Below are 19,830 nucleotides of genomic sequence, written 5' to 3'. Positions count from 1 at the left end.
GACCTCTTCTTGCCACAAATCTACGAATTGCATTAATGCACGCATCAGTCTCCAATGAATGTGCAACTTCTAAGTGTACAGCTCTCGAAGATAAGCAGGTAAATATAACACCATACCGCTTCACCTCAGATCTTCCTCTGCGCACCATATAGGACCAAAATAGTCCATACCACAGAACGTAAATGGTGATACCTCCGCCTCAACTCTATCTGCTGGCAAGTCGGCCATCATCTGTTCACAAGGCACTGCTTGATATCGCCGGCATGTGACACAATTCCTAACAACTCTCTTCGCCAACTGGCTCGCTCCATAAATCCAGTACCTCTCCCTCACCTTTGCCAATATGGCATTTCTTCCCAAATGGCCAACAGTGGAATGGGCATCTTTGACAATCATGACTGATACCTTTGCGTGCTTTGGTAATACTAATGGATGCTTTGTCTCATAGGGTAGGTCTGCTTTATTGAGTCTACCACCAACACGGATAAGACCCTCATCAGTCAACAAAGGATGGTATTTGAAAAGCGGACTTCTCTTAGAGACTGTCTTGCCTTGGACAGAGCTTCCATCTCTTCAGTATATGCCTCATTTTGAATGGCCTTCACTATAGCTACTTCACTCTCATTTAACATCTTTGGAGTCAAGCGCAGAACGGATTCTTCAACTTTCTCTTCTAATCTTCCAATCAACTTCAAATACTTCTTCTTAGCCAAGATGACCCAGGACATCACTCTCTTTAATTTCCACCAACCGGAGATTCTTGTCACCAAAGAATCAATGACTGAAGTATCATCAGACTGAATGGTCACACAGCTAGTCTTCACTTCTGGATCATTCTCACCTGCATTGGAAATCACTTGCTCCGGTCATTCATCTTCCTTCTGCCACAGAAGGTCCGGTCCGCAAAGCCAATCACTGTCGTTCAGCTCTCTGGTCGTCTTAACACCTCTTGACGCCAAGTCCGCAGGATTCACCTTGGTATCCACATAGTGCCACTGCTCAGGAACTGAAGCTTCTCTGATGATCTGCACACGGTTTGCAACAAAGGTGTGGTATCTTGCTTTATCATTCATGATATATCTCAGAACTGCTGTGCTGTCTGTCCAGTACAGAGTCTTGTCAATCTTAAAGTCTAACTCTCTTTGAACTATAGCGACCATTCTCACTGCTAATGTCGCAGCCGTAAGTTCCAATCGTGGTATAGTGACCTTCTTCAAAGGAGTCACTCTTGCCTTGGCAAAGACAAATGAACAATGTATGTCTCCATTTGCATTGACCTGTCTGATGTAGATAACACAACCATATCCGATTTCGCTGGCATCAGCAAAGGCATGCAACTCCTGTGTATCACCTTTCGAATTCTGCTGGCACATAGCATCGAGGAATCTTTACTTCTTCCAAGTCTTGGATGCTCATTTTCCAGGCCTGCCACTTTCTAAATATATCATGACTTGGTTCGTCATCCCATCCAGCTTCTTGTTTGCACATCTCTTGAAGTACAGTCTTTGCAGGAATGAGGAGGGGTGCTATAAATCCAAGAGGATCATAGATCGAGCTTAATAAAGACAGCATGGCCCTTCTTGTCCCTCTGTTTTCCTTATTTGGCACCTAAATTGGAACTCATCCGTCTCTGCATTCCATAACACTCCAAGTGTTCTCTCAATAGGAAGCTGCGATGATTCCAGGTCTAGGTCCATCAGCTCTTTAGCTCGATCCATCACTGGGATTTCCTTCAACACCTCTCTCTTATTACTCGACCACTTGGTTAGGTTAAAGCCGCCTTCCTTGCACAAAGTCTTCAGTTCACTTACCAAGTGAATGGCTCTTTCAACATCTGCAACTGACTTAAGTCCATCATCCATGTAGAAATTATTATGTAGAGTGTTGACTGCCTCTGGACTGGCATTACATTTGTTGTCTGTACCAGTTCTTCTGAGGCTATAATTACAGCATGATGGTGCAGATACCGCTCCAAACAGATGCACACCCATACGGTACACCTTAGGCTTCTGACTCATATCGCCCTTTGGCCACCATAAAAATCTCAGCAGGTCTCGTTGACTCTCAGGCACCTTCACTTGATAGAACATGCACTCAATGTCACTCGAGAAGGCTACTGGATACTCTCTAAACCTCATCAGCACTCCCTGAAGATCATTCATCAGATTTGGACCAGGAAGCAGAACATCATTCAGGGATATCCCACTGCACTTTGCCGCGCAATCAAACACAACTCTGATCTTATCCGGCTTTCTTGGGTGGTACACCCCATGATGTGGTATATACCATTCTCTTCCCTCCTTTGGTTTCTCTCCATCTGATACTTCTTCTGCATATCCACTGGCAATTACTTTCTCCATAAAGTCTATGTAATCTGCTTTGAATTGGGGATTCTTACCCATTTTCACTTGCAGACCTTTCAACCGTTGTTCTGCCATCTGTCGGTTATTGGGTAATCTTACATTTTGATCCCTGAGAGGAAGATCCACTGGTAATGACCATTAACTGTCTTGCAAGAACTATCCATCACCTCCATAAAACGCTTGTCTTCCAGGACATCTCTCTTCTATCATCTACTCTTCTCTCTGGGAAGTCATAGTTCAGACTTGTTTATACAACTTCTCAAGACTACTGTCAGCAAGGACAAAATTACTACAATTCTCCTTTCCAGTCTTCTTAACGCCCCATGCAACCCATCCTAGAGGAGTCTTTGTAGCATAAGGACTTCCTGGTGGGCCTGTCTTCACATCTATAGGTGCATAGGCTGCTGGAACATTGTTGCCATAAGCAGATCAATATTGCTGTTGATCTTCAGTCTAGGGAGGTCTATATTGCTGAGGTGTTCCAGGTTGAAATATCCCTCTGTGAAGGTATGTGCCATTCCTCAAGGGTAAACTTGCCTTTGTAAATATAGGAGGCAGTTGCACTGGAACCCCTTCACCATTGATGGCCTCTATCTTCATACCAGATATCACTCGTGTTGGAATTTCACATGGAGCACCCATTGTCCTCATGGTAAGAGTCATCCTGTTACCAGCTGCCTGCAACTTCTGCGCTAAACCTTCAGTGCAGAACGATACATTGCTCCCAGGATCTAAAAATGCATTACATCTTTCTGTCTAGACCCTAAAATCACCTTCACTGGAACAATTGGCATAGTACAACCAGCACCACTTGCAGCATGAGCACTCATTGGCTGATCAGCAGTCATTGCACTTTTGGTAGGTGGTTGTCACTCTTCTGCTCCTTTTGTTGATTGAAGTCATGTAAAACTTTGTGGTGATTACCATTACACACATCACAAGTTATCTTTGATTTGCATCTGGTTGCAACATGTCCCTTTCTGAAACACTTGAAACACACTTTCAATTTTCTCACCAGGTCTCTCCTGTCTTTCAGGGTCATCGTCTCAAGTTTTGAACAGCTGGCTAGGCAATGTGGTCCATCACAACACCAACACTTCAGACCACCATTCTCAACATTTGTTGCAGCAACAACCTTGCGCTGTGTGCGGTCCCTTTTCTGTCTTTTGTCCGAAACCAAGTTATCTCTCCCATAAATTGGATCATTAAGCTTGGTTGCTTCTAACTGGAAGAACTTTACAAGGTCATTGAAACCAATTCTCTTTTGCTTCTCACGGAGACTGTGGACAACACTTCTCCACCGATCATGCATGTGGATAGGCAACTTTTGAACAATGTGCTTCAAGTTCTCTGAATAGTCAAGCACACCAAAACTGCCAACACAACGGGTAGCAGCTTCACATTCTTTCAAAAACACTGTAAACCCATCCAGGGCTTTTGGATCGTCTGCTCCAATAGGTATCCAGGATAAATGAATTAGCAATTACCTAAGGATCACCATATCTTCTATAAAGCTCTTTCATTGCAGGTGGGTAGCTGACATCAACATCAAGGTATGAGAAACCAACCACAATACGATGAGCTTCACCTGTAGTGAATTGCTCAAAATAGGCTCTCTTCTCATCATTTGAGCATAGTCCCTCTATCCTAAATTTAAATTGACGCATGAACTTGTTGTAAGTTAAACAGTCACCGTCAAACTTTGTTATTTCAAGTTTTGGCTTCTGTATTTCAATCAAAACATCGCTGAGCACCTTGTCAGAGACCTTTGATTTCTTAGGCATCACTTCAACCTTTGACATTGTCTTATTTTCCATACGGTCATTCTGATGACGCTGGTTTGAAGGCTCATGCTTTTCACTTGTAACATTGTTCTCACTGTTTTCACTGCCAACAGACTGGCTGTCAATATCACTTTCAATTTCGTCTAGCAGCTGACTTTTAGCTCTAGACACTGCTAACTTTGTCTGAACCTCATGTGACTCTGCTTGGTGCTGTAGTTCTATTTCCAACAACTTCAACTTCCTTTCCAGAGCTTGCTTATCTTTTATTAATTTCTCTCTTTCTTGTAACTCTAACTCTTTAGCCTTTTCTGCTAACTTCACTGAAGACATCTTGCTTTTCATTGATGTTTTAGAATTTGCCAAAGATCCTGCCTTGGTGACTGAGGACCCTGCTGGTCTGATAGCTTGTTGCTCCTCTGACTACTTGAAAACCAGTTCTCTATTTTGGATTTCACATTTGTTATCCAAACATCCTTTCTTCATACCAATGTTCAAAGTGTTCAGCACAAGCATCTTCCTGCAACAACGCACAATACTTATCATTGGCATTCAAAAATTGCTCATATTTATCCATCCACTTAGTGTAAGAGTCCTTGGCACTTTCTATTGGCGGATTTCTGCTATCAGAGATTTTATCTCCTCTGATACAGACTTCAGACTTCTCCATGCTTCTCCAAGAGCCTTGTACTTTACCTCTTGGCATACTCTTGCCCCTTGGGAGTTAGCGTCCTAGATCTTTTCTCCTCTTCCATTTTGAAGAATATCCCTCCAACAGAATTGTTTCGTTAATGAAGATGTACGCCCCTTTCACCACAATGAAAACATGGAGGCTCAACGTCAGGGATATATTGTCTTTAATGCGCATCGACCATCTAACACAATACGTCACGATACAGTACGATACGATTAACTGAAAAATACACAAAAGAAAAATCACTAAGTATGTGTACCTGACTGTTATACCAATATCATAGAAATACCCATCAAAAAGCAGCCTTCACAACCACCTCACAGTGTGGTCCGCCCGAAGTATGTCATACCGAAATAAATCAAAACTTCAACCTACTTCATACACTAGTATGATATCATCCTTATAGCTTACTGTCTATGGCTTTCTTTGCATTGAAAATAATAAAATACATTAAATCTGGTGCTTTCATAATGCGTTCTTACTGGGTCTACTTGTCCTCTGAACTGATTAAGCATGACCCTGTTTAACTTGTAAAGCAGTGTCCTCAGACTATACTATGAAACAGAGTAATATATGTATAACAAATGACATAAGAATAAACTAATTCTCACCAAAACAATTTCCCAACACCGCCAATCAAAGGGCTAACATCTATACTCTGCCAAAGTATCTTGACTGTCTTATACATACTGGGAAAGTAAAATAATCAAAAGGGCTTATAAATCAAATACACACAAGTAGTGGCAAGGCATTTACATACGGCAAATACACCAATTTCAGCATGTGAAACTTTCAAGCAGAGCTTGGGTAATGCAGACACAGTAACAAATTTGCCGCACAAACTTGTACTAAAATGCCTGATGGGTTGCACAACGCGAAACCCATACTCATATACGTAATTTTGAATGTCTTTTAGCGTAGAATGTAAACACATAAATCATCCGTGAAACTGCCATGAGCTGACCGGAGCTAGTCACATGGCCGGACCCAATACACAGAAAAAATCGCCCAGAGACAGTATCGTCACATGTACTCCAAAAACACATCATAGTAAACACCGTTGAATATTAGACTATTACATACCATTACTGTATCTTGAAACCTTTAACTTGATGCATCAAACCATCAAGTTTACAAGTCGAAGAAACAAATCTGTTTCACTTCACACAAAAACAAAGAAAGCATGGCGCGCTGACCAGGGGTCAAAGGTCAGCACAAACCAAAAAGCATTGAAAGTTATAGAGAAAAGAGGGCGCTATACTACAAAACTTTACTTTGAAATTTGGCCTCAACAGGTAGGTAGGTAGGTAGGTAGGTACATAGGTATATAGATTGGTAGGTAGGTAGGTAGGTAGGTAGGTAGGTGGTTATGTAGGTAGGTCAAGAGGCACAGAGGGAGGGAGGAAGGGAGTGGGAGGGACGAATTAGGTAGGTAGGTAGGTAGGAAGGTAGGTATATAGATAGGTAGTTTGGTAGGAAGGTAGGTAGGTAGGTAGGAAGTTAGGTAGGTAGATACATAGATAGGTAATTTGATAGGAAGGTAGGTAGCTAGGTAGATGGTAGGTAGGTAGGTACGTAGGTAGAAAGGTAATTGGGTATAGGTAGGTAGGAAGGTACAAAGGTAGGTAGGAAGGTAGGTAGGTAGGTGGTTATGTTGGTAGGTTGGGAGGGATGGAGGGAGGGATGGATGGGGAGAATTACGTAGGTAGTTAGGTAGGTACGTACGTAGGTAGGAAGGGTTTTGGGTAGGTAGGTAGGTAGGTAGGTAGGTAGGTAGGAGGGTTTGGGTAGGTAGGTACAAAGGTAGGTAGGTACGTAGGTAGGTAGGTAGGTAGGTAGGGTGGTAGGTAGGAAGGTAGGTAGGTATGTGGTTTTGTAGGTAGGTCGGGAGGCACAGAGGGAGGGAGGGAGGGGGAGGGACGAATTAGGTAGGTAGGAAGGTAGGTACATAGGTAGGTAGTTTGGTAGGAAGGTTGGTAGGTAGGTAGGTAGGTAGGCAGGTAGTTTGCTAGAACCTGCGTATATTTAGGCCTTTGGGTCAATGAGGGTAATAACTGTATTAAATAAACCATTCACTGGAACTGTGTAGACCATTTTATCCTAATATTGCGAATAAATTTCTTAAATATGTTTTAAATATTAGATTTGATATAGATGTGTGTAATGCTGTAACAAAATAGTGATTTATTATGCAAAACCATCGTATTTTGTGAGCTTTGGATGAATTGGAACAAGAACCATGTGTAATGGCCCGTAAAACGGAAGTTTAGAACCATGGTTTAAGGTGAAATTGCAAAATAGAGGAAACAAACAATGTTTCATTGTAATTGTTCATATTGATTTGTGTTATATTGTGACAAAGTAGTTATTTATGATGCAAAAGCACCCTATTTTAAGACCTTTGGATCAATTTGGACAAGAATCATGCGTAATTGTCCCTGAGAACCATGGTATCTAGAAATTGAAAATGTCAAATGTAAAAGGTATGTATGTATGTAGGTAGGTAGGTAGGTAGGTAGGTAAGTAGGTAGGTATGTAGGTAGGTAGGTAAGTAGGTAGGTCGATCGGTCGGTCGGTCGGCCAGAATGGAGGTAATTATGTAGGTAGGTACGTAGGCACGTAGGTACATTGGTAGTTAGTTTGGTAGGAAGGTAGGTAGGTAGGTATGTACATAGGTAGGTAGGTACATAGTTAGGTAGGTAGTTTGGTAGGTAGGTAGTCTGGTATGTTGGTAGGAAGGTAGGTAGGTAGGTAGGTAGGTAGGTAGTTATGCAGGTAGGTCAGGAGGCATAGAGCGAGGGAGGGAGGGAGGGACCTAGGTAGGTAGGTAGGTAGGTAGGTACATACCGGTAGGTACGTTTGTCGCAGTCATTAGTTTTATGAATAGCGGTGATCCAAGGTCAACAACCTTTTTTGACTCATTAGTATCGTAACACCATCAGAAATATTTTGACTAGAAATTCCCCCGGGGGTAACTCCATGGCTAATAGTACGGGGGGGGAGGGGGCTCCGCACGAACATGGAAACCCAAACTGTTATGATACCAGTTTTGAGCAAAAAAACCTACCCTTTCTGATACCATACAATATAATAATCTAGTCAGTCTAAGAACAGTCGGACTGTTCTTAATCTGCCATGCTTACATGTAAAATCTCATAGAATACCGCGAGACCTCTTGAGGGCATTTTCCTCTGCTTACAAATGGAACGTTTATCTTACGGTTACAGATACGACTCACTCGCCTTGCGTACCAGGGGTACCAACAGTCCAACCGACTGATCGGAAATTTTGATGGTAGATCTGGGATGTAGATACATGGATTTCCAGTGTTGACAGCATGATTTTTAAACAAATGTCAGTTTGTGTTTAAAACCGGACCCTTTCTCATACCAACACCTCGTGAAAAGTATACCCTTTCTGATACCAAACAGTGCAAAAAAACGACCCCTTTCGCGCGGACCCTCCCCGTATAGCCATCTATGGGAGTTACCCCCCCCGGGGAAATTCCTAATAATTGGTAATATAAATGGGTAAATGTCTTTAACTCATGTGGTACTCAAACAAGTCAAAACTTTCGTGGTATCCGACGCTCAACCAACCCCCCCCCCCCTCGCCGATTAAACAATCTGACCTCGATATTCGCAATTTAAGTGGCAGCTTGTTTGACATTTATATCACAAATAGCAACTTTTCTAAGGTGTAAAAAGCTTTTCATTGACGACGATAGTGCTAAAGAAAAGAAATTCTGCCAGAAACCAAAGGCCACCCTGTTTGCATAGTTAAGCTAAAACGTCAAACATTTTCAAGTTGGAAAAATTATTACCCACTTCCATCAATATTGACTCTGAGGAGAGAGACCGCCTCGCCTCAGAGTTTTCTGCAATGAATGGTTGAGGAGTTTGCTCCAAAAAATTGTCGTCCCTCTCAAGGAAGCTGAGTCGAGTACTCGGCCGTGTGAGGGCGTTCGTGGGAACCCAACAAAAAAAGTCTGCCGGAGCGTACAAAGTTCCCGTATTGGAAGAATTTTCCCATTTTTCCTCCTGAAATTCAAATGAATGGCCTTGCCTTGTTGATTTAGCTTATATTCAAGTATATAATTGACCTTTGTCAACATAGTAAGTCAATGGTTGGATGAAAAGCCTCCACACCTTGGCAAATTTTAATCCCATCAAAATACTTATAGTATTCCATTCTTCCTACAAAACATTCAGTTATGAAACAATCAGGTATTGGCTCAATATTTTCTCTAAATTTATCGAAAGCAACAAAAACAAAGCAGAGCGTGCATAAAACTCTTCTTGAATGTACTCTTAGCTTAAACGGCCGCTAGCCGTAACTGTTGTGAACTTTTCACTGTATATTTCAACAATAGTTTCTTGTTCTATCCTGAAAGAGTGTTGAGATGCACCGTCATGCAGAATGCTTTGTTTAACCCAGATGATAGTTACAAGCATACTGTAGACAATATGCGAAAGAGTGTAGATGATCCTTGCCGTATTTTATGCACGCTTCTGATTTTATAAAAACATTCGTAAATGAAAAGATAATTAACTTGTCTCCCAACCTTTGAAATAATCTACATTACGTCAGGCCCGCCTTTCACTATGCCAAGCAATATAAGCCATACGTTTGGCGCTGTCGTAAGTTTGATGACAAGGGTGATCCAAGGTCATCAACCTGTTTTGGACTCGTTTGGTTTCGTAAGACTACTAGTGATATTTCAATCAGAACTCCCTAATAATTGGTAATAGAAATTGATAAATGTATTTAACTCATGCGCTGGCAAACTCTGTGAAAACCTTCGTAGTTTTCGACCCTCCCCAACCCCCCTACCGTCGACGAAAAACAACATGACCTCGGTTTATTGAGAACCTTACAGCCACGCCGTTTGCCTAGTTAAGCTCAAACGTCAAACATTTTCAAGGCGTTCAAAAATCATGACCTGCTTCAATCAATATTGAATCTGAAGAAAGAGAGACCATCTCACCTCAAAGCCTCAAACTGTAATCTATCAAAAAAGAGCATTACATTTTTTCTAGAAGACATTTAACTATGAAACAATAGGGCATCGGCCCAATACTTTCTCTAAATTAATCGTAACCAACAGAAACAGCAAAGCAAGGCATGCATAAAACTATTTTTTCTCTGGTGAACTTGAGAGGTTGATGACCCTGAGTGACCTTACGTCAATCCAAAATGCATACAATTGTTTGTTTTGTTGTTTTGTTTTTGTAGCCTGTCTAAACTTTTCCTAATATCGGTTAAATCTATGTGGAGATTAGTTCACCGTCTCGCGGAGTGCTTTGCTTGCCCAAGAAGATAGCTATAAGCATACTACAGACAATGTGCGAAAAAAGTGTAGATTATTGTTGTTATGAAATCACGTAGAACCCGCCATTCGCTATGTGAAGCAATATACGTTTGGTGCAGTCGTAAGTTTGATGACCAGAGATGACCCATTTACATTGCGTGATATAGTCTGTTTTGGTGTTTTATCATAGGTGATTTAAGTTGAACGAAGCTAAGATAAATTTTTGCTGTTTTGATGTGATTTTATACAAAGGATGCCTTGAATGAACTTGATGATACTAACTGAGGCGTATCCCAGGCGCCTCCTGACAGTCTCGTGCCGGGGCCAAAAGGCTTTGACCTGAAAATGAGGTTTGACATTACGGATTAGGAGCCTTCTTACCCTCCCTGCCACCGGTAACACCCTCATGGGGTGCGAGATATGGTGTGCGAGATCTTCGGAGGCTCATCAATTCCGTTATCGCCCGTGGTCAAACACATTTTTCTTCAAAGAAAAGGCAAACTGATTTGAAATAGTTAAAGAAGAAGAATTTCAAAGATATAAATATTTTACATTTGTAAACATCTACATAGCAGTTTGTGGAATGTTTCTGCTCCTAGGGGCAGTAAATCTTCTCTTCTTCATTTTTAATAGATAAACTGATCGCACTGTCCTGGAAGGTTATAACATCGATTAATCAACATGCAATGGCTTATGCTCAGACAACTGCTAAAAGTCGAAAGTCGAATTAATGTACACATCTGTTTACTTCATTCATTGTCATCTCAATAGATAATGTAATGACGGAAGTTTTGACATTTTGGTGACAATACACAAGCAATAATATGCAAAATGTTAGGCATCTAATTTGATTATAACATAAATTGAGATTATTTAGTTGTGTATATACAATTCCGTATGTATATTAATTTAGATCCGTTACGGTCAGAAATATCTAAAAATTAAGCGCGTTACAGACTTTTATTAATAAATTATCTTAGATCCTTTATGGATAAAAAATCTATGAATTAGTGCACTATGGACGTTTAAAATAAATTTATTTAAGTTTCTCATTGTAGACTATAGTTTGCCTTTCCTATAAGGAAAAAGAAAATGGCGATGACGGAAACTGTGTGACTCCGAATATCTCGCACCCCATGAGGGTGTTACCGCCGGCAGGGAGGGGAAAGGCTGCTCCTTGTCTAATGCCAATCCTCTTCTCCAGGTCAAAGCCTTGTAGCCCCAGCACGAGACTGTCATGACGTGCCTGGAAAACGTCAGACTATCGCACAACTTCCCATTTTACTCATCTGTATTAAAATCACCATGTGAACAGCAAAACTCTATCTTCAGTTTTTTTAGCATCGGGGCCTAAACCGACGATGATAAACGCTGAAAGAGATTGTCTCTTACGATATGTAACTTCTGTCTACTAATTGAAAGTAGAAAGGAAGAAGGCAGAACGCATAGAAATGTTCGTGATCGTGTAAAATCAGAAAGTCTTGGTCTAAACTTTCTTGTGCAGCGTTAAAATGAATATTGAACCCTTGCATATATCTGCATTGACAATTAGTTCCAAATTTAGCCAAGACCCTTACACACTGTATACCTAACACCGAATTAATTAACACCTTGATAGGCAATTTCAAATGTGTCAGTGTGTGTTTGTTGAAAAATGGTCAAAATTTACTTTACCCTTGTCTCATAACTTTGTAACAATTGGCATTTGACTGAATTGAAGATTTACTTCTACTTCAGTCAGATGTACTTGTTTAAAAAGAAAACTAAGAAAAATTAAGAAAACTAATAACAACTAATTCAAAAAGTTACAGCTATTGCTCAGAGACAATAAAATATTGAGAAGCATTGTTTCAAAGTTATGAGTCACGGGTAAACTAAATCTTGACTATTTTCAATTGGTTTTCATTCACGTGCAAACCTTGTGTTTCATTACGTGATATTAATAGTTCCTTCCACGCAACAATGCGATAGATTCCTCTACGGTCAAATTAAATTTAGTGGCGTGGTCAAATTCTTGCTGACAAATACAAATAGCGCAGAGAGTGTGCTCTGGGATTAAAACTAAGATTAGCAAAACCACAAACGTTACTCTTTTTGCTAATGGAGGACCACAAGCATGAGGCCATTATTTAGATCCAGACTGTAAGAGCCGTACTATTGGAGATCATAGTTAGTGATTTCTCAACGTCTATATCCATTGTGATCAATGTATTTTCCATAACTAAAGATTCTACCTTTCCCATTCTCCTCCAACCAATGTAGGTAGTGCAGAGTCCAACGTGTTTATCGCAACATCTGAACGCAATTTCCTTAGTGTAAGTTTTTTATTAGTGACTGAGCACATATTGAGTTATACGATTTTTAATACGTTTCTCCGTAAGTGCGTGCATCACACTTATTCCCATTATTTTTGCCATTATCATCACGTGTCACATATTTTGATCAATGTATTTTCCATAACTAAAGATTCTACCTTTCCATTCTCCTCCAACCAATGTAGGTAGTGCAGAGTCCAACGTGTTTATCGCAACATCTGAACGCAATTTCCTTAGTGTAAGTTTTTACTAGTGACTGAGCACATATGAGTTATACGATTTTAATACGTTTCTCCGTAAGTGCGTGCATCACACTTATTCCCATTATTTTTGCCATTATCATCACGTGTCACATATTTTGATCAATGTATTTTCCATAACTAAAGATTCTACCTTTCCCATTCTCCTCCAACCAATGTAGGTAGTGCAGAGTCCAACGTGTTTATCGCAACATCTGAACGCAATTTCCTTAGTGTAAGTTTTTTATTAGTGACTGAGCACATATTGAGTTATACGATTTTAATACGTTTCTCCGTAAGTGCGTGCATCACACTTATTCCCATTATTTTTGCCATTATCATCACGTGTCACATATTTTGCTAGAGTTTCAAAGGTATACTTCGATTACTGTCCTTATTGTGAATAGCTTGAAAGATAAATTAGTATACAAATGGGTATTTAGAAACCGTTTAATGTTTGTGCAGTTCCAAGACAGGAAAGGGGTCATGAAACTGCTAATCGTACGTGTGCCGTCGAACAACTGGCAGTGCGATCCCGAAATTACAGGTCTATAAAAATAATCTAATTACGTTAAAAATAGCCGGAAAAAAATGCAAAACAGGCGGTTTCTTTACCCGGCACCCGGCTTCTAAGGACAACACTCAGCATGCTACCTGTGATATCACCGCCACTTTGAATGAACTCAAACCACCTTGAATGACATCTTGCAGAAAGATACGCTGAACGTAACAGAAGTCATCACTGAAAAATATCTATGCCAATATTTTAACATGCGTTTTGACTATAGATGACAATTTTGTTAGGATCTACCAAGTTCACCTATAATACCTGCCTGGGGAGCATGTTTTGAAACTCCCAGTAAATATCTGTAAAAAGAAAAGCTAACATCATTTAAGAAATTACTCTTATCATTAACTTCATTCCCCCAAATTTCACAACCATAGGTCAGAATGGGTACAATCAAATGATCAAAAAGATCTAAGGCAAATTTCACAGAAAAATTCCCTTTATAGAAAATATCTTTACGAACACTAAAAGAGCCTTAGCTTTCATCTTAAGAGTTTGAAAATTTGCTTTAAATTTGCCATTGGAAGTTATAACAAAACCAAGATAACAATAATCTTTCACAACATCAAGGGCAAGTCCATTATAGGTAAGTTATGTACCATTCAGTAAATGGTTACTTTTGTTAAAAACCATGACTTTTAACTTCTTTGTACTAATAGAGCTTCCACTACAAACAATAAGAGTGTAATTTATCAAGACAACTTTGCAAACCTACTTGAGTTTCTGAAATCAACAGGAGATCATCAGCATATAAAAGACAGTTGATGCGCAATGAATCTCATGTAATTGGGCTGTCCTCACTGGAGCCAAAAGTACCTGGAAGGTCATTTATGTAAATGTTAAGTAACTCAGGGCTCACACTACAGCCCAGTTTAACTCCTACTTTAGATTCAAACATGTCAGTGAGGCTATTGTTAGATTATTGATACCATAATTCTTAAGTTTCCTAAGCAAACCTGGTCTCCAAACTTTATCAAATGCTTTATGAAGATCAGTAAAACAATAAAAAAGATACTTGTTTCCCAAGTTGCAATCAGCTTTGTTCATATACGAAGAATAAATATACTTATCAACAGCAGATCTCAAAACAAAAATATTATCAGAAGTAGATCTCTTGACTCTGAAACCAGACTGAAATGGAGTGTAAATTCCCTTTTCATCCAGGTATTTAACAAGCCTACAATTGAGAACAGGTGTGAACAATTTTGCCAGACAGCTATTAATTGAGATTCCTCGATAATTGGATGGATCACTTCTGTCACCTGATGTGTAAACAGGTACTAAAAAAGCTGATTTCCAAGAACTGGGAAACTTACCGGATCTAAGAATTGTGTTAAATAAAGAGCAAAGTGGAGTACGCAAACTTTGTCCACCAAACTTCAACATTTTATTCAAGATACCATCTGCACCTGGGGACTTTTTTGATTTCAACTTACAGAGGGCTTTAAGTAATTCTGCTTCAGAAAAAGGACAATTTAGAATAGGACACACATTATCATAATTACTCTTTACCATGCAATGCAGATCAGAAAGTACTAGTACAGAAAAGTTATCAGAAACATCATGACCACCATCAGCTAAATTTCTAAAATGATTTAACCATTTCCCTTGAGAAATTGAAACGTCACTTCTGTCAGTAACACTATCGCCTATGATTTCTTTCCATAACTTCAAATGATTCTGCATACTTTCAGAATGAGAATTCTCTAACTGTTCAAGCAAGCTCTTTTTGTAAATATACTTCTTTTGCTTGATAAGCTTTTTATAATGCTTTAAGTAAAGCATTTACCTCTAATGAAAGGATCACAAGGGAAGCGACTTAAAAGTTTACAAGCCTCGTTTAACTCAGTGTGTACTGAATAACAAGAATTATCAAACCAAGGTTTCTTTTCTCTTTGCTTTTGATTTAGATTTTTTGGAACTGGGTCTTGGTGTAATTTTTCAAAGAACAATCAGCAACTTTGTGGATAATAGCTTCAAAGGTAGCAACAGACTCATCGCATGAAGTAGAACTATTACAGACAGTACTAAAATTACTTAGTTCAGCTTGAATGGGTGAATTCTGCAAAGATTCTAAAAATTGTTGTTTTTCATCATCATTCCGAATATATCTGCACGGACATGGGTTACAAACAGTGATATCGACTGCGGAAGAGGAACAAGTATCTAAAGCAATAGAAATACCAACTGGACAATGATCAGAAAAACGTGTGTAATCATATACTCTAAAATATTGAATATCAACAAGAAGGTTCTTAGCAGCAATACAATAATCTAGATTAGATTAGATTAGATAACTTTATTGCCATTATATACATTCATGTACATTAGGAAATTGTCTTGCTGTCGTCACATAAAACAACACAACATCAGATATTACATGTAACTAAAACACTTTAAAAACCGACTATAAAACCAAAAAAGTAATACGAAGGAGGCATGAGTAAAAAAGAATATAAAATCTTATGGATACAGGTAATAAAAAATACGATGCAAATTAAAAATTGCGATCTGAAAGTATTTGAACAGCACGTGGATAAAAACTATTGCTGAACGTGCGGTATTCACTTTAAAGGACCGATAGCCGTCCAGAGGGGAGCAAATGAAATAAATCATGAGCTGGATGAGTGCTGTCATCGATGATGTGTGAGGCCCTGTTAGCCACACGCTGCCGATAGATATTTTCAAGTTAGAGTAAATCTGTGCCAATAATCCTTGATGCAGTAGTAACAATTTTGTTTAATTGTGCTTTCTCTTGCTGAGATAATGAGCCAAACCAAATAGTGATTGAAAAAGTTAACACACTTTCGATCTCAGCCCTGTAAAATTGAATCATTATATTCTTACTGATTCCAAATTTCTTCAGCCGCCTCAAAAAATAGAGGCGTTGCTGAACTCTTTTGGTGATATTTACAGTGTTTCTGTGCCATTTAAGTCATTTAAAATGGTAGTTCCGAGGAACTTAAATAATCAACAATCACAATGGAAGTACCATTAATAACAAGAGGTTCAAGGACATGTTTTTTTGCGAAAGTCGATGACCATTTCTTTGGTTTTAGAAACATTAAGTTCAAAGTTATTTTCTGAACTCCAACTGACAAGACTGTCAACTTGTTTGCGATATGAAGTTTCGTTGGAGTTGTTTATAAGCCCTTCAATGGTTGTGTCGTCTGCAAATTTAATCAATGGAGAGGTATCATGAGTAGAAACGCAATCATAAGTAAACAGGGAGTAAAGGAACGGTGACAGAACGCATCCTTGAGGTGCACCTGTACTGAGTACAAGAGACGAAGACATGGCATCACCTTTTTTAACAATTTGGGGTCTGTTCGAAAGAAAATCAAGAATTCATAAACTAATAGAGTCGACAAAACCGATCTGTTTAAGTTTGACGAAAAGCTTGTGCGGGAGTATCGTATTGAAGGCCTAGCTGAAATCTACAAACAACATTCTAACATATCTATTTGGTTTATCCAAATGTTCAAGTGCGTAATGGATATCTAGGGAGACGGCATCCTCAATAGATCTGTTTTGACAATAAGCAAATTTACCCTTAGGTATGTGATCAAATGATGCCAGGTATCATAATTTTGATGCAGCCAGCATATTAGCTACTATTGCCCTGTCTTTAAAGGACAGATTTCTAGTATTCCAGATCCTAAGGTAGTTCGTAAATTTTCCCATCACTGTTTTCCAGTTTTTTTCCAGATGTGTTACTGTGTTCAAACCCAACTCCCAAAATCTGTAAAGCATTGTTTGAAAAAATCGATCCCTTCCACTGAATCAGTGCGGTTTTTAAAACTCCCAGCCCATAAACCTTTGGATTTCTTCTTGTTCAGTTTTGCACCTGTTGCTTTTTCATGTTTGTTATTGTGTAATGCTTTCCACATTAAGTATAGAGTCGTATCATCTGCATAACTCTTATTTTTTTCCTATTGTTTGTCTGGCAGTATGAATCCCGCTATGCTGTCATCTTTACGAATATTTTCGACTAGCACTTATGCTGCTAAGATATACAGTAATGGTGATGAGGGTCACCTTTGTCTCACACCCTTATGAAGTTGAATACCGCGAGAAAGAAAGCCATTGCACTTAATGTTGCATGTAGTATTGTTATAAAGAATTTTTATCCACTTGATGAATTCGAAGTCAGTGCCAAAGTTGAATTTGTCAAGGACTTGAAAAAGGAAATCTCTGTTTAGCCTGTCAAAAGCTTTTGTTTGGTCAAGACTCAGTTATGACAAGAGGCTTATCAGTAATACTTGCATATACATAGTCGCAAATAAAACAAATCTACATAACTGTGAATGCATTAGAATTACAATGCGCCTTGTCTGAAAAAACAAACAAACAGATAATTAGCTGTTCAATTACATTTAGAATGCATTCTTCTCCTTCAAGTCTTACAAGGCTTGAAAACTTTGTGATAAAATCCTCAGTTTTGTTCATCATCTTATAGGTGAAATACAATATATTCATCCATGAGGAGAGATAACATTTTAATTGCATAACATAGGATTGAAGGGAAACTTTAATCTCATCAAGAGTAACCGAATTTCTAATATTCCAAACTGTATATTTTACAAAGGAAGTAATACAGTAAATAATATCAGATGTTGCATTATTATCATTTTCGATTCCTGCAATTGCTAGTCTTTTGATATTGATATTGTTATCAAAGTTGTGTTTTCTGATAAAGAAAGAAATACATTTTGCCAGATTTCTTTAACATATTTACACTCAAATAAGATGTGTTCCAGTGTTTCTTCTTGGCCACAAATATGGCATTTCCTATCACTTAAATTGAAAGTTTTGGCCAAGCTTCCTGTGATTAGGCCTCGATGGAAAATCTTCCAATTTAAATCATTTACTGAATTGCTGACAATTCCTGTTGAATTAAGACGGCAGAATAAAGTAGCTTTGTAACTGTCAGTGAAACTTAGATTCTCAGCCCATTTTTGACCAATCTGACCTTTGACTGCATGCCATTTCTTATCAACTAATTTCCAATAAAGTGACTTGGTTTTGACGTCACTTTTGTCAGACCATAATTCTCTAAGTCTAAAATATCATAGTTTTCTTCATTTTGGATGTTTGAAGTGATGATTTATTTCCAAGAATCTGGAATAGCATTGAGGAGTGTTTCATACTCTGTCTTAATTTCCTCTTGCACATGTCTATTTGTACCTCCTCTAATTTTTGCAATTGTTTCCCATTGTTGAAGCCAGTCATTTCTGTCATCATTCCAGATGTCTTGAAATTCTACTCTTTGACCATTTTTCATAAAAAAGGACACTTCGTTCAATCTTAATATTGTCATTATACCACAGAACTTCTCTAAGAAGATTCTGTTTTATATGTTGGTGGATTCACTCTTGTAAGTCTAAGTGACTTCCAGGTATTTAACATATCCCATACACCATCGGGGTTCGTTTGTTGTTGACTTTGAAATTGAGATGGAGGTAGTGATAATCACTATTCAGTTTATTGTCATAATTCGCTATGAAATATTTTAATATGCTGGCCCATTTAGGAGTCCCTTTATCTGGATTTTTCTCAAATAATTTCATAAGCCACTTTAATTGGAATGCATTAATTTTTTCTTCAATGTCGACATTTTTTTTGCCACAGTCATCATATCTTTGAATAAAAATGACCCTTTTTATAACTTCTCGTTTGCCTCTCCAAATAAAATTCCATAATTTACTGTTTGCTTCATTAATAATTTCCTTAGGTACGTGATAAAATGATGCCAGGTACCATAATTTTGATGCAGCCAGCATATTAGCTACTATTGTCCTGCCTTTAAACGACAGATTTCTAGTATTCCAAATCTTAAGGCAATTCGTATATTTTTCCATCACTGTTTTCCAGTTTTCTCTAGATGTGTTACTGTTTTCGAACCGTACTCCCAAGATCTGTAAAACCTTGTTTGAAAAATCTATCCCTTCCACTGAATCAGTGCGGTTTTTAAAACTCCCAGCCCTTAAACCTTTGGATTTCTTTTTGTTCAGCTTTGCACCTGTTGCTTTTTCATATTTGTTGAACATTTTCAACGACTGAGTAATGCTTTTCAAATTTCTCAAGTAAAGAGTCGCATCATCTGCAAAACTCTTAATTTTTTCCTCTTGTTTGTCTGGTAGTATGAATATATGCTGTCATCTTTACGAATATTTTGAGCCAGCACTTCTGCTGCCATAATATACAGTAACGGTGATAAGGGCCACCCTTTCTCACACCCTTATGAAGTTGAATACTGCGAGAAAGAAAGCCATTACACCTTATTTTGCATGTAGTATTATTATAAAGAATTTTTATCCACTTGATGAAATCAGTGCCAAAGTTGAATTTGTCAAGGACTTAGAAAAGGAATTCTCTGATTAATCTGTCAAAAGCTTTTGTTTGGTCAAGACTTATGACAATAAGAGGTTTATCAGTAAAATTAGCATACTCAATAATATCTCTAGTAAAGACAATATTATCACCTATCTACCGCCCGGGGATGTATTCACACTGATCTGGGCTACATATTTTGCCAATTACCTTCCGCACCCTATTA

The 19,830-nt window shown here is 38.6% G+C and overlaps 3 protein-coding genes across 3 annotated transcripts in view; all 3 read right to left on the bottom strand.

The window, feature by feature from the left end:
• The window catches only part of LOC139141127 (probable serine carboxypeptidase CPVL), a 601,148-nt gene that overhangs the window by 283,617 nt on the left and 297,701 nt on the right, over window positions 1–19,830 (bottom strand). The gene's annotated exons all lie outside the window — the stretch shown is intronic.
• Window positions 867–1,373, bottom strand: LOC139141329 (uncharacterized). The gene has a single exon (XM_070710959.1). The coding sequence runs from the start codon at window positions 1,371–1,373 to the stop codon at window positions 867–869; it is 507 nt and encodes a 168-aa protein (XP_070567060.1).
• On the bottom strand, window positions 1,557–3,026 carry LOC139141328 (uncharacterized). The gene is made up of 2 exons (XM_070710958.1): window positions 2,901–3,026; window positions 1,557–2,438 (listed from the first exon to the last, which is right to left on the bottom strand). Exons 1-2 carry the CDS (start codon window positions 3,024–3,026, stop codon window positions 1,557–1,559), a joined length of 1,008 nt encoding a protein of 335 aa, XP_070567059.1.

The sequence above is a fragment of the Ptychodera flava genome, chromosome 9, assembly GCF_041260155.1.
Source record: "Ptychodera flava strain L36383 chromosome 9, AS_Pfla_20210202, whole genome shotgun sequence".
NCBI lineage: Eukaryota > Metazoa > Hemichordata > Enteropneusta > Ptychoderidae > Ptychodera > Ptychodera flava.
This window is presented reverse-complemented; position numbering and strand designations above follow the sequence as displayed.

Coding starts and splice junctions, on each gene's coding strand:
- LOC139141329 (XM_070710959.1), bottom strand. CDS start 1,373: ATGTGCCAGCAGAATTCGAAAGGTGATACACAGGAGTTGCATGCCTTT.
- LOC139141328 (XM_070710958.1), bottom strand. CDS start 3,026: ATGACTCTTACCATGAGGACAATGGGTGCTCCATGTGAAATTCCAACA. Junction 2,439..2,900: donor TGCCTCCTATATTTACAAAG/GCAAGTTTACCC, acceptor AATAACCGACAG/ATGGCAGAACAACGGTTGAA.